This window comes from Cetorhinus maximus, chromosome 3 (assembly GCF_964194155.1).
Source record: "Cetorhinus maximus chromosome 3, sCetMax3.hap1.1, whole genome shotgun sequence".
Classification (NCBI taxonomy): Eukaryota; Metazoa; Chordata; class Chondrichthyes; order Lamniformes; family Cetorhinidae; genus Cetorhinus; species Cetorhinus maximus.
The window spans coordinates 93,716,405-93,735,394 of NC_135881.1; the positions used below are offsets into that span (position 1 = coordinate 93,716,405).

General features: G+C 42.0%; 1 protein-coding gene across 1 annotated transcript in view; it reads left to right on the top strand.

Annotated features, from left to right (window-relative positions):
* Positions 1-16,656, top strand: part of sema5a (sema domain, seven thrombospondin repeats (type 1 and type 1-like), transmembrane domain (TM) and short cytoplasmic domain, (semaphorin) 5A) — a 251,957-nt gene extending 235,301 nt beyond the window's left edge. The window contains exons 20-22 of the mRNA XM_078538724.1: positions 8,012-8,056; positions 8,158-8,369; positions 11,168-16,656. Of these exons, the coding sequence (XP_078394850.1) occupies positions 8,012-8,056; positions 8,158-8,369; positions 11,168-11,287 (377 nt within the window). The 3' untranslated portion in view covers positions 11,288-16,656. The remainder of the gene's footprint in view (positions 1-8,011; positions 8,057-8,157; positions 8,370-11,167) is intronic.
* The last annotated feature ends 2,334 nt before the right edge of the window (positions 16,657-18,990 follow it).

Consider the following 18,990-nt stretch of genomic DNA (forward strand, 5'->3'; position numbering starts at 1 on the left):
GAGTTTGACTTGCACATGATATCCTAACTAAATGGTTGGAAAATTGTTTGATTGCCCCTAATTTCTAATGCACACTTCTGCTAGGCAACACAATCAGAAAAATACTTTAATAATATTAGCTAACACTGTGGCTTGGTTGCATTGTTGGAGTGATATCGTTCATAAAAAGAATACGTTGAATAGAAGTCCAGTTTAATTATCCAATTGGATTTAGTAGCATAATTTGAAGAGTAGGAAGTTTTCACTTGACGAACATTACTGATTGAGTTTTATTGTGGCATAGTGATTATAGTAGTGGATTAGTAATTCAGAAGCCTGGACTAATGATCATGAAACTAGAGTTCAAATCCCATTAAAGTGAATTTAAATTCAATTAATTAAATAAATCTGGAGTAAAAGGCTATTATCAGTAATGGTGACCATGAAACTAATGGATTGTTGTGAAAATCCATCTGGTTCACTAATGTACTTCAGAGAAGGAAATCTGTCGTCCTTACCTGATGTGGCCTAGAGGTGACTCCAGACCCACAGCAGTATGGTTGACCTTTAAATGCCCTCTGAAGTTGCCTACCACGCCACTCAGTTGCATTTAAGAAGACGGCTCAGCACCACCTTCTCAAGAGCAATTAGGGATGGAGAATAAATGCTGGTCATGTCAGTGCTGCCCACATCCTGTGAACTAATAGAAAAAGCTCATTGTTGTTTTCAGATTTAGCTGTGTAAAATGAATGCATTATTTTGTTTCTTCTTGGTATGTAGCAACATAAACAAGGCTGCATATATTGCCCTTTCCTAGTTGCCCTGAAAAGATAATGGAGGGCCTTCTTAAGTAAAGTAAGAGTTAAGCAAAAATATTTAAGTTAACCTACCTATGAAATAAAACATTGACAGCCAAGGGAAGGAGCTTATGGGTGTATAGCTAATCGCGTTTATTTAAGTCATAAGTTTTTAAAAATATAGTAAAAGGTCTAATGGATAAAAGCATGGCAGGGCATCTCAGCCCCATTGAATGCGCATCCTGTGCCATGTGAGAATTTCAGGAGTTGCCCTGGACAACTAAATACAAGAAATGGCATCAGCTGGAGGAGCTTGAGCTCTGGTTTCAGACCATGAGCAGCAACTGGAGTCACCATGTTGCATCTACATAGCTGAGAGTTTGTGGATAGCATCTTTCTGAAGGTGCTCACCCTGAAGCTTGAGTGTGTGCAGGAAGAGCGAGAATGGGTGATTCTTTTTATTCATTCATGGCCTGTGAGCATCGCTAGTTAGACTAGCATTTTTTCTCTGTCCTGAATTGCCCTTGAGAAAGTGGTGCTTAGCTGCTGCTTTGAACCGCTGCAGTATAAGTGGTCTATGTACAATCATAGTGCTGTAAGGGTGGGAATTCCAGACTTTTCTCCCAGTGATGATGAAGGTCAGAATAGCGTGTGATTTGGAGGGGAACTTGCAGGAATTTACATGGTGTTCCTATGTGTCTGCTGCCCTTGTCCTTCTAAGTGACAGAGTCGCAAGTTTGGAAGGTGCCGTCGAAGTTGCTGAAGTGCACCTTGTAAATGGTACACATAAAGGTCTTTTAGGGACGGAAATCTGTCTTCATTCTCCCCTCTGACCTACATGTGATTCCAGATCCACAACTATGTGATTGGCTCTTAACTGCCCTCTGCAATAGCCTAGCAAATCACTCAGTTGCATCAAATCGTGACACAAAAGCCAAATAAGAATAAAACTAGTCAAATAGCCCATCATCAGCATAGGCACCAGAAACAGCAACTGCACACCTTGCCAAGCCAACCCTACAAAGTCCACCTTACTAACATGTGGGAGCTTGTGCCAAAATTGAGAGAGCTGCCTCACAGACTGGTCAAACAACAGCCTGCTATAGCCACACTTACTGAATCATACCTTATAGCAAATGTCCTAAGCCCCTCTATCACCATCCTTGGGTATGTCCTGCCCCCCCAAGGCAGCGAGGGGCAAGAGTTCCTAGAGTGTGTTCAGGAAAGTTTTCTACAGCAGTATGTTACCAGTCCAACGAGAAAGGAGGCACTGCTAGACCTGGTTCTTGGGAATGAGGCGGGCCAAGTGGTTAAAATGTCAATAGGAGAACGTTTAGGGAGAGTGACCATTATATCATAAGGTTTAGGTTGGCTATGGAAAAGGACAAAGAACAATCCACAGTAAGAATAATTAACTGGAGGAAAGCCAACTTCAAAGGGATAAGAACGGATCTGGGACAAATTAATTGGAGTCAAATGTTGGCAGGACAAATGGTAGCTAAATAATGGGCAACCATCAAAGATGAGATAGTTCGGGTACAGTCAAGGTTTATCACCTCAAAAGGGAAAGGTAGGGCAAACAAAGCCACAGCCCCCTGAATGACAGAAGAGATGGAGAATAAGATGAAGTAGAAGTGTGCTTATGGCAGATGTCAGGTAAAAAACACAATTGATAACCAGGCTAAATATAGAAGGTTCAGAGGGGATGTAAAAAAAGCAAATAAGAGAAGCAAAGAGGGAGTATGAAGAGAGGCTAGCAGCTGGCATAAAAGGGAACCCCAAAGTTTTTTATAGGCATATAAATAGTAAAAGGGTGGTAAAGGAGAGTAGGGACCAAAAAGGGGATTTACGCATGGAGGCAGAGGGCACAGCTGAGGTATTAAATGAATACTTTGCATCTGTCTTTACCAAGAAAGAAGATGTTACCCAAGCCATGTGAAAGAGGAGGTAATTCAGATGCTTGAAGGGTTTAAAATTGATACAGAGCAGGTTTTGGATAGGCTGTTTCTACTTTATTAATAAGACACCAGGACTGGATGAGATGCATCCAAGGATACTGAAGGAAATGTGGGAAATTGTGGAGGCACTGGTCAGAATTTTTCAGTCTTCCTCAGATTCAGAGCTGATGCTGGGGGACTGGAGAATTGTAAACGTTACACCCTTGTTCAAAAAAGGGTGTAAAGATAAGTCAAGCAACTACAGGCCAGTCAGCTTAACTTCCCAGGCAGCGCATTCCAGACCGTCACCACCCTCTGGGTAAAAACGTTTTTCCTCACATCCCCCCCTAAACCTCCTGCCCCTCACCTTGAACTTATGTCCCCTTGTGACTGACCCTTCAACTAAGGGGAACAGCTGCTCCCTATCCACCCTGTCCATGCCCCTCATAACTTTGTACACCTCGATCAGGTCGCCCCTCAGTCTTCTCTGCTCCAATGAAAACAACCCAAGTCCATCCAACCTCTCTTCATAACTTAAATGTTTCATCTCAGGCAATATCCTGGTGAATCATCTCTGCACCCCCTCCAGTGCAATCACATCCTTCCTATAATATGATGACCAGAACTGCACACAATACTCCAGCTGTGGCCTCACCAAGGTTCTACACAACTCCAACATGACCTCCCTACTTTTGTAATCTATGCCTCGATTGATAAAGGCAAGTGTCCCATATACCTTTTTCACCACCCCACTAACATGCCCCTCCGCCATCAGAGATCTATGGACACACACGCCAAGGTCCCTTTGTTCCTCAGAACTTCCTAGTGTCATGCCATTCATTGAATACTTCCTTGTCAAATTACTCCTTCCAAAGTGTATCACCTCACACTTTTCCACACTTAAATTCCACCTGCCCATTTGACCATCCCGTCTACATCTTCCTGTAGCCCTAGACACTCAACCTCACTGTTAACCACCGGGCCAATCTATGTGTCATCTAATCCTACCCCCCACATAGTCACTATGTCGTTTATATAAATGACAAATAATAGGGGACCGAGCACAGATACCTGTGGATACTGGACACTGGCTTCCAGTCACTAAAGCAGCCTTCTGTCATCACCCCCTGTCTCCCACAACTAAGCCAATTTTGAATCCACTCTATCAAATTACCCTGTATCCCATGTGCATTTGACTTTTTTATAAGTCTCCCATGTGGGACCTTGTCAAAGGCTTTGCTGAAATCCATATAGACTACATCAATTGCACTACCCTCATCTACACACCTGGTCACCTCCTCAAAAAGTTCAATCAAATTTGTTAGGCATGACCTCCCTCTGAAAAAGCCATGTTGACTATTCCTGATCAAACCTTGCCTCTCTAAGTAGCGATAGATTCTCTCCTTCAGAATTTTCTCCAATAGTTTCCCTACCACTGACGTGAGACTCACTGTAGTTCCCTGGCTTACCTCTACAACCCTTCTTAAATAGTGGAACCACATTAGCTGTTCTCCAGTCCTCTGGCACCTCCCCCGTGGCCAGAGAGGAATTAAAAATTTGGGTCAGAGCCCCTGCAACCTCCTCCCTTGCCTCCCTCAGCAGTCTGGAACACAAATCATCCGGACCTGGAGATTTGTCCACTTTTAAGCCTGCCAACACCTCCAATACCTTGTCATTCCCTATATCAATTTGCTCAAGAACCTCGCGGTCTCTCTCCCCGAGTTCCATACCTTCAACCTCATTCTCTTGGGTGAAGTCAGATATGTCCCGGAGGGAACCTACGGAATGCCAACGGGGGGTGAGGGGGTGAGGGGGAGATGTGAGATGTGTTTAGTGGTGACATCATGCTGGAATTGACGGAAATGGCAGAGGATAAAAGAGGCACAGATGTACCTCGGAGATCAGTTTGATATTTGAAAATTTAAATAAAGGAGAAAAAAATTTTTTAAAACATGTCCCCTCGTGTGACAGTGTCACATGAGCCGGGACATGTCAATGCATTTTTTGAATAATTTTTATTGAATTTTAAAACACTTCATTGAAACCTCATCCCGTCCGTGGATGAGGTTTGATGAAAATGTGAAGGCCGCCTGGGCTCTTCACCTGCCCGTCAACCTTAATGTTGGACAGGCGGCTCATTTAACTGTTTTAATTAGTTTTCAACAAGCCTTAATAGGCCTTTGACAGTTCGGTGGGCGCGCTGCCAACTCGGTTGCGCGCCCGCTGAACTGAAAATCTAAATGACGCGGGCTGATTTCAGGACGCCCACCTGATGTCACCGCGCGACATTTTACGTGTCGGGGAGTGGGCCCCGCCCCTGCTCGCCAACCGGAAAATTCTTCCCATGATAACGTGTTCAATGAGAGGGTCCACTATCATCTTTCAGGGCATTGAATGCCAGCCTTGCCAATGGCACCCACATCTTGAGAATGAAACATTACTTTAATCAACTAAGTTTGGCAGTTAAGACACACTTGGCAGCATTTCCCACACCCTGAGAACAATTTTAAAAAATGGAAGTTCTTATAAAATTTGGCATTTAAATACATCTGGGTAAAGAACAGCACTGGGATAGAGCACAGCAGTATCCAAACTCCCACCAATCCCCCATCAGTATGCGGCTAAGTTACCAATTATAGCCATGCTGCTGTGGAGAAAAGTTGAGAAATGGCAACTTGAAAATAAGAAATAGGAGTAGGAATAGGCCATTCGACCCCTCAGGCCTGGCCCACCATTCAATAAGATCATGACTGATCTGCCCCAGGCTTCAACTCCTCTTCTGTGCCAACTCCTGTTGGCGCTCAACACCCCGATATTTTAAAATTCTATCTAGCTCCTCTTTAAATACTTCCAGTAATCTAGCTTCCACAACTCTCTGGAGTAGAGAATTCCAGACATTCACTACCCTCTGAGAGAAGAAATTCCTTCACATCTCAGTTTTAAATGAGTGTCTCCTTATTCTGTCACTATGTCCCCTAGTTCGAGACTCCCCCACTAGTGGAAACATCTTCTCAACAACTACCCTGTCAAGCCCCCTCAGAATCTTGTACATTTCAATAAGATCACCCCTCATTCTTCTAAACTCTAATGAATAAAGGCCTAGCCTGTTTAGCCGTTCTTGATAAGTCGACCCTTTCATCCCAGGAATCAGCCTAGTGAATCTCTTTTGAACTGCCTCCAATGCCAGTATATCCTTTCTTAAATATGGGGACCAAAACTGTACACAGTACTCCAGGTGCGGCCTTGCCAAAATCCCGTTCAGTTGCAACAAGACTTCCCTATTTTTAAGCTCCAACCCCCTAGCAATACAAGCCAAAATTCCATTTGTCGTCTTCATCACTTGCTGCACCTGCATGCTAACCTTTTTGTGTTGCATGTGCAAGAACACCCAGATCCCTCTGTGCTGGGAAAAGGAGAAGAAATTTAAAGCTGTTCCCAGGCCTCTGACTTGTAGATGAGTAAAGAGTAGAGTTAGGAAAGGCTCATCTGTGTAGTGTACTACAAGCAGAACTACTATACAGTGTGCATAAATACACATTTTGTTGTGTGGGTAATTTTCCTGCAGACATACATAAGTTCTGTCGTACAAATATCAGTATGTGCAGATATAAGGATGAAAGTAGTTCTTCACTGGCTATTTTGTGAGCAAGTATACTCAACTGAAGCATTCCACAAACACAGGTATCGCCCACCAACACTCATGCTTAGAACAAACGTATGGCTGAGAAAGATTGAAAAGGAAAACATGAGGGTTTTATACTTCCAAAAAAGAGCATAGGCAGACACCTGGGAATAGATAATCTGCTTGTGTTCCATCTAAGCTAGCGGATGACATTTAGTTTGAAATCCAGAGGAGAAAAGCAGTGGAAGAACGAGGGAGAAAAAAACCACACAGAAGCAGTTACACACAAAAATGATTAGGAAATAGAAGCAAGCAGTGAATCGGTTATTCTCCATTGCCTACATACGATAACATCATCTCCAGTTAAATCTGGCAAGCTTTCTACACAGTTTCAAACAAGACCACTAGCAGGGCAGGGATATCTCTGTAATCGCTGGAATTAACTGCATGAAGTGCTGCTGATCATGAAAATCAAAGCTCTCATGTGACTGCTGTGGAACCCACATCTGTTCAAACCTGATACAAGCACATTCCTGGTGTAAGCATGCCCTTACTTGGCTCAGATTGATCATAGCTTGACAAATGCCGATTCAAGCAGCCTGATTATAAGCAATAATCTTTCTACTTCAGTTGTTGAATGTCAATTCATTCTTCCACTGTACTTAACTTTCTTTATTTGATATTAAAAGTAATTTAACCACATCAGCAAATCAATGCACAATTGAAAATAAATCACATCTCATGCAGCCACATAACACTCGTGTACTGCAAATAAATATATACACATTATTAGTTATGCTAGTCTTTCTGATGCAATTTTTAAAAAATTACAAATTATCAATAAATATGCATTAAAAATGAAAACCATAGGAAATGAAATTTAAAGTTTACATAATTTTGGGTTCCTTGGCAAATTTTATTTTCCCAGCAGCTTCACCCCATTGATTTTCTCCCTTCCCACATGTGTTCATTTCTTGTTGGGATACGATGCTGCACTCGCAAATCAAGTCCGAGTGGCTATTGCTGATGTGTGTACACCTTCTCAGCTTGTGCTGACAGACTGTGCAGTTGAGCAGCCTACCACAACCAAGCTCAAACTTGTTCTCTCCCAATCTCCACATCTATACACCTACAGATGTAAAAGATCCCATTGCAGTATTTGAAGTAAAGCAGGGGTTGTGGGGGCGGGGTGGGGGGGTGTGCTTTCCCAGTGTCTTGGCCAATAATTATTCCTTAACCAACATCACTAAAAACAAAATTAATGTTGTTATTATATCATTGATGGTTGAGGTATTTTGCTATGTGCAAATTGGCTGCCATGTTTCCCTACATTAGAACATGACTATACTTCAAAAGTACATCATTTACTGTAAAGTATTTTGGGACATCATGACGTTGTAAAAAGCGCTATATAAGTCAAGTTCTTTCTTTCCAGGAGGTGTTACTGGATAGCGAGTAGGAGTGGGGATCCTGACAAACAGTCCACTCCATAGTTTAGAATGTTGAGGTCATAAGGCTGAACACTGGCTGGGGATTGAATCTTCCTGGTCTATGGTTCAATTTGCTAAACACACTGGGCCATCGAGAGAGCTTCTTGACAATGCTTCAAAAAATTTTCTTTTTTAAATGAGCATTTTTATTAATCTAAACAATTTAATTTTAATTTATTCCCTTAGAAGTGAAGATTGCCAAGTCCAGCTCAGGAGAGAGAAGATGTGGTGGTATGTGTTGATTCCCTAATCCTACATTTCAAGAAAATTCTTGAACAAGTTCAACCTTACCCAATGAGTGTTTGTTTCACTGTTTCTAAAATTCTTTGCAGAATTCAACACGTTCCACATGATTGCAGTGGGATTGAGCTGCTCTATCTTAGGCTGTCTTTTAACATTACTTGTATATACCTACTGCCAGCGATACCAACGGCAGTCACATGATGCCACTGTCATCCATCCAATTTCTGCAGTTCCCCTCAATACTAGCATCACAAACCATGTCAATAAACTCGATAAATATGATTCGGTGGAAGCCATTAAGGTGAGACATTCCAACTTTAGATCATAAATTTCATTTATTGCTGTCTTCTAATGTTTAATATACTGTCACCAGACACACAACTAAGCAAGGAATATTACAGTTTACAGTCTGTGGAAGTTATCAACTCTTGTCAATGTTTTTCTGTTAAGACATGAGAATAATAATGAAAGGAGATAATTGAAAAATGTTCAATAAAATGGCTGGAGTGCATAGATTTGTCGGAAAATTCTGAAGAATGAAAACCACCTGAACAAAAATGGGAAAATACTTGTTTCTCTTCATAATTAACAAACTACAAACTAATTGCAACCTGTGAAATTGCATGACTGAAGCTATGTTTTTTTTTACTTCATTATTGGATAAATAGTTATGAAGCAAAACAGGAATTTTTCACTAAAATACGAATTTCATCCTGATTATGAAAATTGATTGGGAATTGGCCTAAACATTTTTGCAGAACCTGACATCAGCACCAAAAGCCCCAAGACTTCTCTTGTAGGAAGCTTGTTTCAGCTTATATCTAAATTGGCTCTTTGTAACACCATGATTTGTAACTTTTAACTTCACCACCTGAATTGGAATGTGGTGGAGCCAATCGCCTACCTGTTGTAGAACTCGTACAGTTTACATCCCTTTGAAATGAATGAGATGGAAATCAGACGAATTCTATAATGGCAGGCAACCCACTATACTCTGCCATATTGCTTGACCCGCTCAAGTGTAAACTGAAGCATATTGACATCGGGCGAGCATCCCAACGTTACCGTGCAATCACGTGATATTTAGGTTGGCGGGTGCACGCGGGCATTGGCAGCTTGCCTGCCGACAATTAAAAGGCATGTTAAAGCCATTAAAGTCTCAATTAACTTACGTTTTTCGCTGCCCGTCCAACCTAACGGTAGGCAGGCAGACGAAAAGGCCAGGTGGCCTTTGCACTTTTTTGGAAACCTCATCCACAGGTGGGATGAGGTTTCCAAAAGCAAATAAAAATAAACTAAAAATTTTACAATGTGATTAATAGCATGTCCCTGCTCATGTGACAGGGTCACATGAGGGGATATGTTTTATAACATTTTTCAATTAAAAAAAAACTCTTCATCTCCCTGAGGCAGCTCTGTGCCTCAGGGAAATTCTCAAGCGCACACTCGCGCACGTGCGAAGTTCACGATCATCCCGCTCGGCCTCCTCCCCCCTGCCCCGCATAGGCAGCAATGAGTGCTGCCACTTGCGTTTCACGCTGGGGGGGCCTTAATTGGCCCGACAGCATGAAATCGCCTTCCAGCCCTAATCACAGCAGTGGTCAGCTTCCCGACCGTCCCCACCCTTCTCCACCGAGCCTACCCGGCAAGGGCTAAATTCTTCCCCATATGTCAGATCAGCTCTGCTTTTAGCAATAAATTTGACAGATCACCTTAGCCATGAACAGATAATTAGGGTTTACAGAATCACAGAATTGTTACAGCATAGAAAGAGGCCATTCGGCCTGTCGTGTCTGCACTAAACAATTCATCTCATGCCATTCCCCCGCCACCCTGCGCATTCGTCCTTTTTGGATAACAGTCTAATCCCCTTTGAATGTTTCAAAAGAACCTGCCTCTACCACAATCTCAGGCAGTGAATTCCAGACCTTAACCACTCACTGTGTGAAGAAGTTTTTCCTCATGTTATTTTGCTTCTTTTGCCTATTACTTTAAATCTGTGCCCTCTTGTTCTTGATCCTTTAACGAGTGGGAAGTTTCTCCCTATCTACTCTGTCCACACCCCTCTTGATTTTGATTACCTCAATCAAATCTCCTCTCAGCCTTATCTTCTTCAAGGAAAATGGTCCCAGCTTCTCCAATCTACCTTCTTAACTGAAGTTCCTCATAGCTGGAACAATCTCATGAATCTTTTCTGTGCAGAGTTGGCCCCAGAAAATCTCGGGCAGAATTTTCTGCCTGTCAGGCGGGCAGGCAGGCCCGACCCAATCTCCGGCGGGCGGAGAGCCGATCCCCGGCGGAAAACGTGGGTGGGCCAATTAAGGCCCGCCCAGCGTGATGTCCAGCACTACGCGCTTCCTGTGTGGGCGGAGGGGATTCCCCAAAAGCGAGAGTGCGCTCTTTCGCGCATGCGCACGAAAGAGCGCACATCTCCCTGAGGCTAAGTGCTGCCTCAGGGAGATCGCTTCCACTTTGAAAACTATGAAAAATAGAAAACAAAATTCCCTAACATGTCCCCCTCATGTGACAATGTCATACGAGATGGGACATGTTCATAATTTACATAATAACTTTATTAAACTTTTTAAAACCCTACATGAAACCTCATCCCGCTGGTGGATGAGGTTTCATGTTCTATTTATTTGCCGCCGAGGCTCCTGGCCTGCCCACCAACCTTATGTTTGGACGGGCAGGTCCTTTAATTGTTTAAATGATCCTGTCAATGACCTCAATTGGCCATTGACAGGTCGGCGGGCCCACAGCTGATTTCGCTGTGCCCCCACCTTCCTGAAAATTTAAATGGGGCGGGATGACGTCAGGGGTTCCGCCCAACGTCATCCTGCGTTATTTTACTTGTCGGCGAGTGGGCCCCGCCCCCTGCTCACCAACGGCAAAATTCTGCCCCTCGTGCATTTTCAGCGAGAACAGAAGTTGCTGTCTTCCAAATCTATTTCAGCATCAAGACTGAAAATGAATTTCTGGTCATAAATACTGTAATAATTTCATGTGTTAAATCTGAAGCCGCCAAAGTTGCAGGGTCAATATAGTAATAATGATAATATTTATAAGAGTATTAATAACACTATCTTTATTTTCCAGGCCTTCAACAAAAACAACTTGATCCTTGAGGAACGAAATAAATACTTCAACCCACACCTTCATGCAAAGTCGTTTTCCAACACCTATTTCACAGACCTAAATATGTATGATGACTATTAGAGTGGCCAATTGCTAAATACAGACTGGTCTACTGACTAAAGGTCCCTCTTTTCAGCCTGGATTGGAGATGAGGCCTGCACTAATTTCTTGTTCCGTTCCTGTCTTTTTCCCGTCTAAAATGTAAACATTAATGACTACACTTGAAACGATTAAACACAGAAATGGAATTCCAGCCAAGTTGGAATTCAGTTGTTCTGTTCTGCTATGGTGGAACTGAGGACTATTTACCTTCTCTTAAAGAAGTCTATCTTACAGTGAGTAAAGAAAAGCGAAACAGTGCCTGTGAACAGGAGGTCGCTGTTTAATGAATTTTGTGTGTTTGTGTCTTCACCAGTCCTATTTGGTGATGCGATAGAGCAGTGTTGCAAAGTGAAGCTCAGAGCTCAGAAGTAATTGGTGCAGAATTGGGAAGTGCGCTGTATTGAATGGAACAAGTGGCTGAGTGAGATTCTGTGGTGCCCCCATGAGATTGTTGCACTTTCTGTTGTGTGAAGTCAGGAATGTTCAGCTGTATTGACTGTTGCCCACTTCATGCCATTCCAAAGACCCTGCCAGCTGCAACTTGTAGATCAGCATATCTGTTTTACATTTTTCCAAGCTAGTTAAAAAGTGGACCTGTGTTGTGTTTCATTTTACATCATCTCTATTGTCTGTTTGTGTCATTATTGACCAGTTTAAATTTTGTGTTTGAGAACACAGACAATCATTAAATATTTTCAGTAGAAACTAACAAAACTGTAAATAACTGACTGAACATATGTATAGTGCAGATGGTTAACTAGGTATATTTAGCTCACTAGGGAAGTCAATGTACCCTGCCCCCCATCAACAGCATTAATAATTGCAATGTTGAAAAAGTGTTTTTTGTACAGAGCCCATCTGCTGTGAATACTTGCAGCTTCTGCTGTGAATACTTGCAGCTTCTGCTGTATTTAGGCTATTAATTTATCCTATTCTTGCTTTGTATGCAGAGCTCCTTTGTTAATTGTAGATTCAAATGGTTTCTCACAACCAGTGTCTTCTGCATGTGATATATTGCAATGCTGTAGTTGCAAAGTCATTTTCTGTCTGATTGTTGAGTTTTATAAGGCTTCTGTCAGCTTTGTGGGTTTTATGCTGTTAGATTATATTCAATATTATGCCAAATTTCTAACATGAGCAAATATTTGATTCAGTTCATTTAACAAATAAGACATTTGTTTTTAAAAACCTCATAATATATCAGTACCCACCACATAGATACTTGACCATTTGCGAATGTAATAATAGCAAAAGAGGAAGTTTAAATTCTTCTATTAACACACTGGTTAAAGCATTCACATCAGATCCTCTGAGCACTATTTTAGTGCAATGTGTAATCTGTTTATTTTAACCAGGCTAATAAATGTTTTTAAATATTTCGTATAGGAATTTTATATGAAAGCATTAGGCAGCATGCTACCAGATATCAAACCCCAAGGTATTTGTCATAATTTGAAAGGGCAAATGTCAGCTTCGCATTGTACAGATTAGATCAGCATTTGAAACAGTCTGGTATTTATTTTTCCCACTGCAACAGAAACAAATATAATTTTTGCAGCATTTGTAAGAAGGAAAATACTGATGCAAAAGGGGATCAAATGCATTATTTTAGTATAAGCCCAAGCAATACCTTTCTCCCCCCTCCTTAAGCAACAATCTACTAATAAAAGTGCATTCTAAGGTTTTTTAAGAAGTCGCATACTAGAATATTAACCTATCTTTTTCTTCCATATGCTGATTGAGCAGTATGTGCATTTCCAACGTTTATAGTTTTTCTTTTTATCTGTCCTTGAATACTTGAAGACGTAGCTGGTTGAAGTGTATTTGAAAGAAAGTGTTCTGCATAGGCTGTAGCTTTCTGCTGCATTGAATGCAGCCTCAGTTATTTATTTTGACCTTTTTATGTTGGTGTGGTTCATGCAGTGTCATTAAACAGCGTATTGTAAAGTGTTAAATGGCTTCTAACATTGGAGTAAATTTTACAAAGAAGCACTCGCAGCAGACATTGTGCAATGGGAGGCATGTTAGAAATGGCCATCGAGATTAGTATGACCTGCACAATTTTTCATTAAGGACAGAAAACTGTGTAGGGGAGTGATGACCTCCATGCTTTAATTCCCAAAATACACCTCCATTCTCATGAAACTGTGTCATTAGCATCAATTTGTAAAATCTATCCCCATGTGCCAAAAGAAGGTAAGTGGGCCATTCAGCCTCTGCAGGTAGTGCAGAGGAACACAATTAATCTGTTACCAGCCTTTCAGAAATAACAAGGCAGCATGGCATAGGTTGCCCAAGATTTGGGGGGTGGTTTGGGGTTTTGGGGGAGTGGGGCAGGGGCAGCTGTGGTGGGGTGGTATGCAAGGAGAGGTGAAATTTGGAACATATGCCAAAAAAAAATCCTTTGAGACAATATGTGATCTGCAGCCAGCATATGGTTTTAGAAATGGTGATTGAGGCCAGGAAAATGGGCTGAAAGGCCTTCCTAATCTGAACCAAGCAGTGTTGTTTGCATGCTTCAAGCAACGACATTCTTGGCTTCTTTGCAGCATCATTCATTACAAAGCGAAACAGGCATTTTCTGTACCTACACCACATGGACTGCAGCAGTTCAAGAAGGCAGCTTATCACCACCTTCTCAAGGGCAACTAGGGATGGGCAATAAATGCTGACCCAGCCAGTGAAGCCCACATCCCATGAATGAATTTTTTAAAAATCTTTTATAAATTAAAAGAGGAAAGTCAGCCCTTTAGAAATGTCTAAGAGATGGAACAAGAAAAAGTAAGAGTTCCCTCACTGTGGTATGTCTTGATGCAAAAGGAAAATTTCTAACTTTATTGGCTTAATGAGAAATAATTCATGAATTTCCAGAACTCTGAAGGAGTATTTGTAACGGGGTGGGGGGGGTGAATGGGTGCAAAAAATCCTCTTTTATTGGAAGATGAAAGAATGTCTGCTTCCATCTTATGTAACATTCTCCTGCTAATGATATCGCATTCCCAGAAATGACATGTATTCCTGCGATTTCATTAGTATTGTTAGCTAAGGAGTAAAATGGTGATGCTTTCTTTTTGTATCTTGAAATGAACAGGAATTTCATCCCCATTAATATACCCCACCAAGAAACTTTTAGATGCTAATTTCTTCAATATTTTTAAAAGTATCAAATAGCTTCAGGATGATTTCACTTGAACAGCTGTTAGAAAAGGCTGAAGTATGCCTGTAAAGAATAATGCAATAAAAAGGTAACACCGGAAATCAGGAGAACACAATTAATTGATTGAACAAGTGTTATTTTAACATTAATTTTTAATTGTCATTTTAAATGTCTATTTAACAGTTTGAAATCAGGTGGTTTCCTCTCATCGGTCAATTTGGATTTTTAAAAAACATTAAAGACTGATTAAAAGCTCTCATTAAGTCAACTATTGTAAAGGCTAAAGCTCCAGAGGAGCTTATATTCTATATGCATATGGAGATAAACCCTGCAAACAGTGGTGTTCTTTTGTTCTTTGCTGGTGTTTATGGAGAACCCTTGCTGATGCAAATAGCCATAATAATGGCTGAAACTTATGGAAGCCAATGGCTGGGGTTAGACAGAGACACCTCTACTTGCAAGATTGCACATGTGTATGCAGTATGCATACATGTGTATCTGTAATGATTTAAATCTTTGGATGTCGGATGATGTCCTATCAAATCACAGGGTGATGCCTGTTATTACAGGTGGCTGTATGTACTGACTAATTTTCAGGCAACTCTTTAGTTTATTTGGCTTTATATTAATTAAGGCTACACTTGGATTGAATTAATAATGGTGTTATTCTATCAAATATAGCTGAAATTGAATAAATATGTTGGGCAGTAGTTTCAGCTTTTCTCATGTTCCCACTGAACAACAGATTTAAAATTTCTTTCTAATGTAGCATTTTTTTTCATAGTTGGAGCACTTTTGCTATGGATAATTAATTATCCACTAACAACCTGCTGTTCAGTGCTCAGATTATATTCATAAAGTCTTTCAGTGGAAAACTGGCACAATCCTTAGTGGGGTAAATGTTAGCTCTCGGCATTGGGTGGTAAACTGGCAGAAGCAGATTGCTGCCTAGTACACATCCCACACTGACATTAGTGGAAAGGGAAACTGGGTGGGATTGTATATTAAGCAACCAATCTGCTACTGCAAGTTCACTGCCAGTGAAAGTTGACATCTCCCTCAATATTTCCACATTTTTGTTTTTATTAGCAACAGCATTGATCTTAACATACATTGGAGTAAAAAACTAAATAGTCTGCATATGGACACGATGAGCATACCAAAACACCACACTTTGGTGGTGCCTTTGTTGAGAAATCACAGCAACCACTAGCAATCCCACTACAGAGTTCTAAACAGCTTCCCATACCATCATAAGAATGCTAATGTCGGGTTAAAACCACATTGTCAGCACAAAAAATTACCAGAATCCATAGCAGTTATATCCCTGTTCCAAATATTGTGTTTTTCAATTTCAAGCGGGCCTGTTTCTCAAATGCCGAATGAGCTGTCATTTTCCCAGACAGTACAGGAGCCGAGACACCAGCGAATAGACACTGCAGTGAAATTAGAACAGTTCTTCAAGGAAAAATGATTTGAGCAGAAACAATGAAAAGTTCATACAAAAGGACACTGCTGTTCTTCAGGAGTGACACTCCAATTTAAAAACTCCCTTGAAAAAGACACTGTTTTCTGTGGACAGCCTGTCAGTTGAGGCAGTGGAGCATCAGGTGACAGTGTTCGTGGGAAAACTCTTAGAATCGCAGTTACGATTTTTGTTTTTAACTTGATTCCTCCTGTCTGGGTGAAGCTGGCTAATTCTGAGCAAAGCTGTTGGATCGAGCAGTTTGAAGTGGCCCAGTCCAGCGCTTGGATGATGGTTTTGAACACATTCCTGTCCTGCAGATGTGCTTCTTCAGCTGTCTAACTTAAAGTGGCACAAACAGCCCCATCCTCCCACCTAAGTAGGGAACCTCATAGGTGGTTTAAGTAGTGAGGACCTAAGGGGCAGCTGTGGAAATAAATTGGATAAGGAACTAACTTTTCCTTTCCCCTGAACAGCTACCACAAGAGCTATGAAAAGAACTGTTCCTTTGGCTGACTTGGAGCAGTTTTCTGGAACATGGTAAATGCTTTGCCCATGTAGTTTGATTTGTTGTGTATGATGTAATATGTATGCTGTGTACTTCAGCACAACCTCATAATGTAAAACAATTGTATTATATTTTTGTACTTTAGCTCAGTGTAAATAATCTGTTTCCTCAACAAAAAACATATGTGACCATCAGAAATAAAAGTGTTTGTAAATATATATCTATGTCTCATGAACAAGAAGCAGAGGGATTCATGTGGGGGAGAACTATATGTGGATGGCAAAGGGCAACATTGTCAAAAATTACAGTTTGTTTAGATTTCACTGCCTAAGAATATTCTGCATTTTTGATTCACGTTCTCTACTTGTTCAAATAAAGGTACATGCAGTAAACTTAACAAAATGCTGACAGATGTCAAAAATGAGGACGTGAGGCATTGGAGGTAACCTTGTGACATGCATCAGTAATTGGTTAGGATGTAGGAGATTAGAGTAGGGATAAATGAGGTTGTTCTGATTGGTGATGTGTGACATGTAGGCTGGGAACCATCTGCACTTACAAAGTTTTTGGGTGCATGGATCATTTCCAGGTCAGTGATGCACCAGCAGAGAAGAACTTCGGGGGGGTGGCCAATTCAGCATGGCAGGCAGAACAGGGATGTGGGAGAGCCTGCAGTGATGTCTGTTTGGCAGTTCCACTGGGAGAGGTGAGCTCTGCTGAAGAATGGGAAGACCCAGGAGGTGGGTCAAAATGAAGTTGCTTATGAAAGACTCCAAAGCCAGTTTAGAAAAACAAGGCCCAGAACAATGAGGGACCTCAGAATGGAGGGAAACCTTCGATTGCCTTCTGACCTCCCACCAAGAGGCTCCTTCCAAAGTGTTGCCAGGTTCCTGACACAGCAGAAGGTGGGGGTCCGGGTGGGGCATGTTATGCCAGATATATTCAATTAATGTCAGAAAATTGCCTTTGATTGAAGTTTTAATTATGTAGATTGTCTGCCTGCCTCTGTCGAGCAGGTTGCTGATTCCAGTGGCAGCCCACCCTTAGGTAACTTGCCTGGTGCACATGGGGCAGCATTTTCCGGTTGGTGAGTGGGAGCGGGGCCCACTCGCTGACGTGTAAAATAACGTCATCCTGCGTCATTTAGATTTTCAGTTCGGCGGGCACGCAGCCGACTCAAGGGCCACATCGAGGAGTCATCCAAAGGAGTTTTCCATTATATTCCCACCCCCACCATTGCCAAATGCACCTCCACAGGCTGCGGGAAATTCTCCATGGGCAGCATTTTCCCCCTGTCTGGGGGGCTATGTGGGAGTGGACGCAAGCGGGCGGGCTCCCGATTGGCGCACCCGGTAAGGGGCGCGCTACCATTTTACGTGGGCGAGCCAATTAAGGCCCGCCCAGCATGATGTCTGCCCGGAGGCGCTGTGCGCTCCCTGCGCGGGCGGGTGTTGGGGGGACTTCCTGAGCAGGTCTCTACGCTCTTTCGCGCAAGCGTGTGGAAGAGCACACAGATCTCCCTGAGACAAAGTGCTGCCTCAGGGAGATCGGTTGAACTTTTCAAAATTTATTAAAGGTAAGAAAAAATTTTCCTGACGTGCCCCCTCATGTGACACCGTCACATGAGCTGGGACTTGTCCATGATTTTTATTTAAAATTTTTCCAAACGTTTTAAATCCCTCAGGAAACCTCATCCCGCCCATGAATGAGGTTTCATGCTTTTTCGGAAGGCCGCCTGGGCTCTTCGCCTGCCCGCCAACCTTAAGGTTGGATGGGCAGGTTCATTAATCATTTTAATTACTTTTTTAATTGCCTTAATAGGCCATTGACAGGTCAGCAGGCACGCCCGCCGACTCGGCTGCGTGCCCGCCGAACTGAAAATCGAAATGACGCAGGCTGATATTAGGACGCCCGCCTGCGTCATTTTACGCGTCAGTGAGCAGGCCCCACCCCCGCTCACCGACCGGAAAATGCTGCCCCATGTGATGTTCTCCAGGGACCTGTTCCGAGGCCTCAACTTTTCATCATATTTTTGACTTGGATGAAGGAATAGGGTGCTATATAGCAACATTTTCAGATGACACTGTAACTTGTGTGAATAGCAGCAGATGGTACAAAGGAGCATTGACTGGCAGATGGAGTTCAATATGGGGAGGTGTGATGTAATCTTCTCTGGATTTGAGAAGGCAAATCTGAATTTTTTTTTGAATCATGAGAGGCGAGTCTCTTTGCCAAAGCAAAAGGATGTAGTTATCCATGTACTTAAATTACTAAAAGCTAGTATACAGGTACAAAAAGTAAACCAAAACGCAAAAGCCTCCTTTATCTCAAGGGACTTGGAATACAAAAGTGAAATTCAGTTATATGGATCCCAGATATCATTTGGAGTACTGTGTTCAGTTTTGGGCACTGTATTTTGGCTTGTATTTGCTTGAGTTTAGTGGGTTAAGGGATGATCAAAATTGAAGGGTTTAAAATGATAAAGAAATCCAGTATGGTAGATACAGAGAAGCTGTATCTTTGGTGCAGGAATCCAGAACAATGGAGATCAA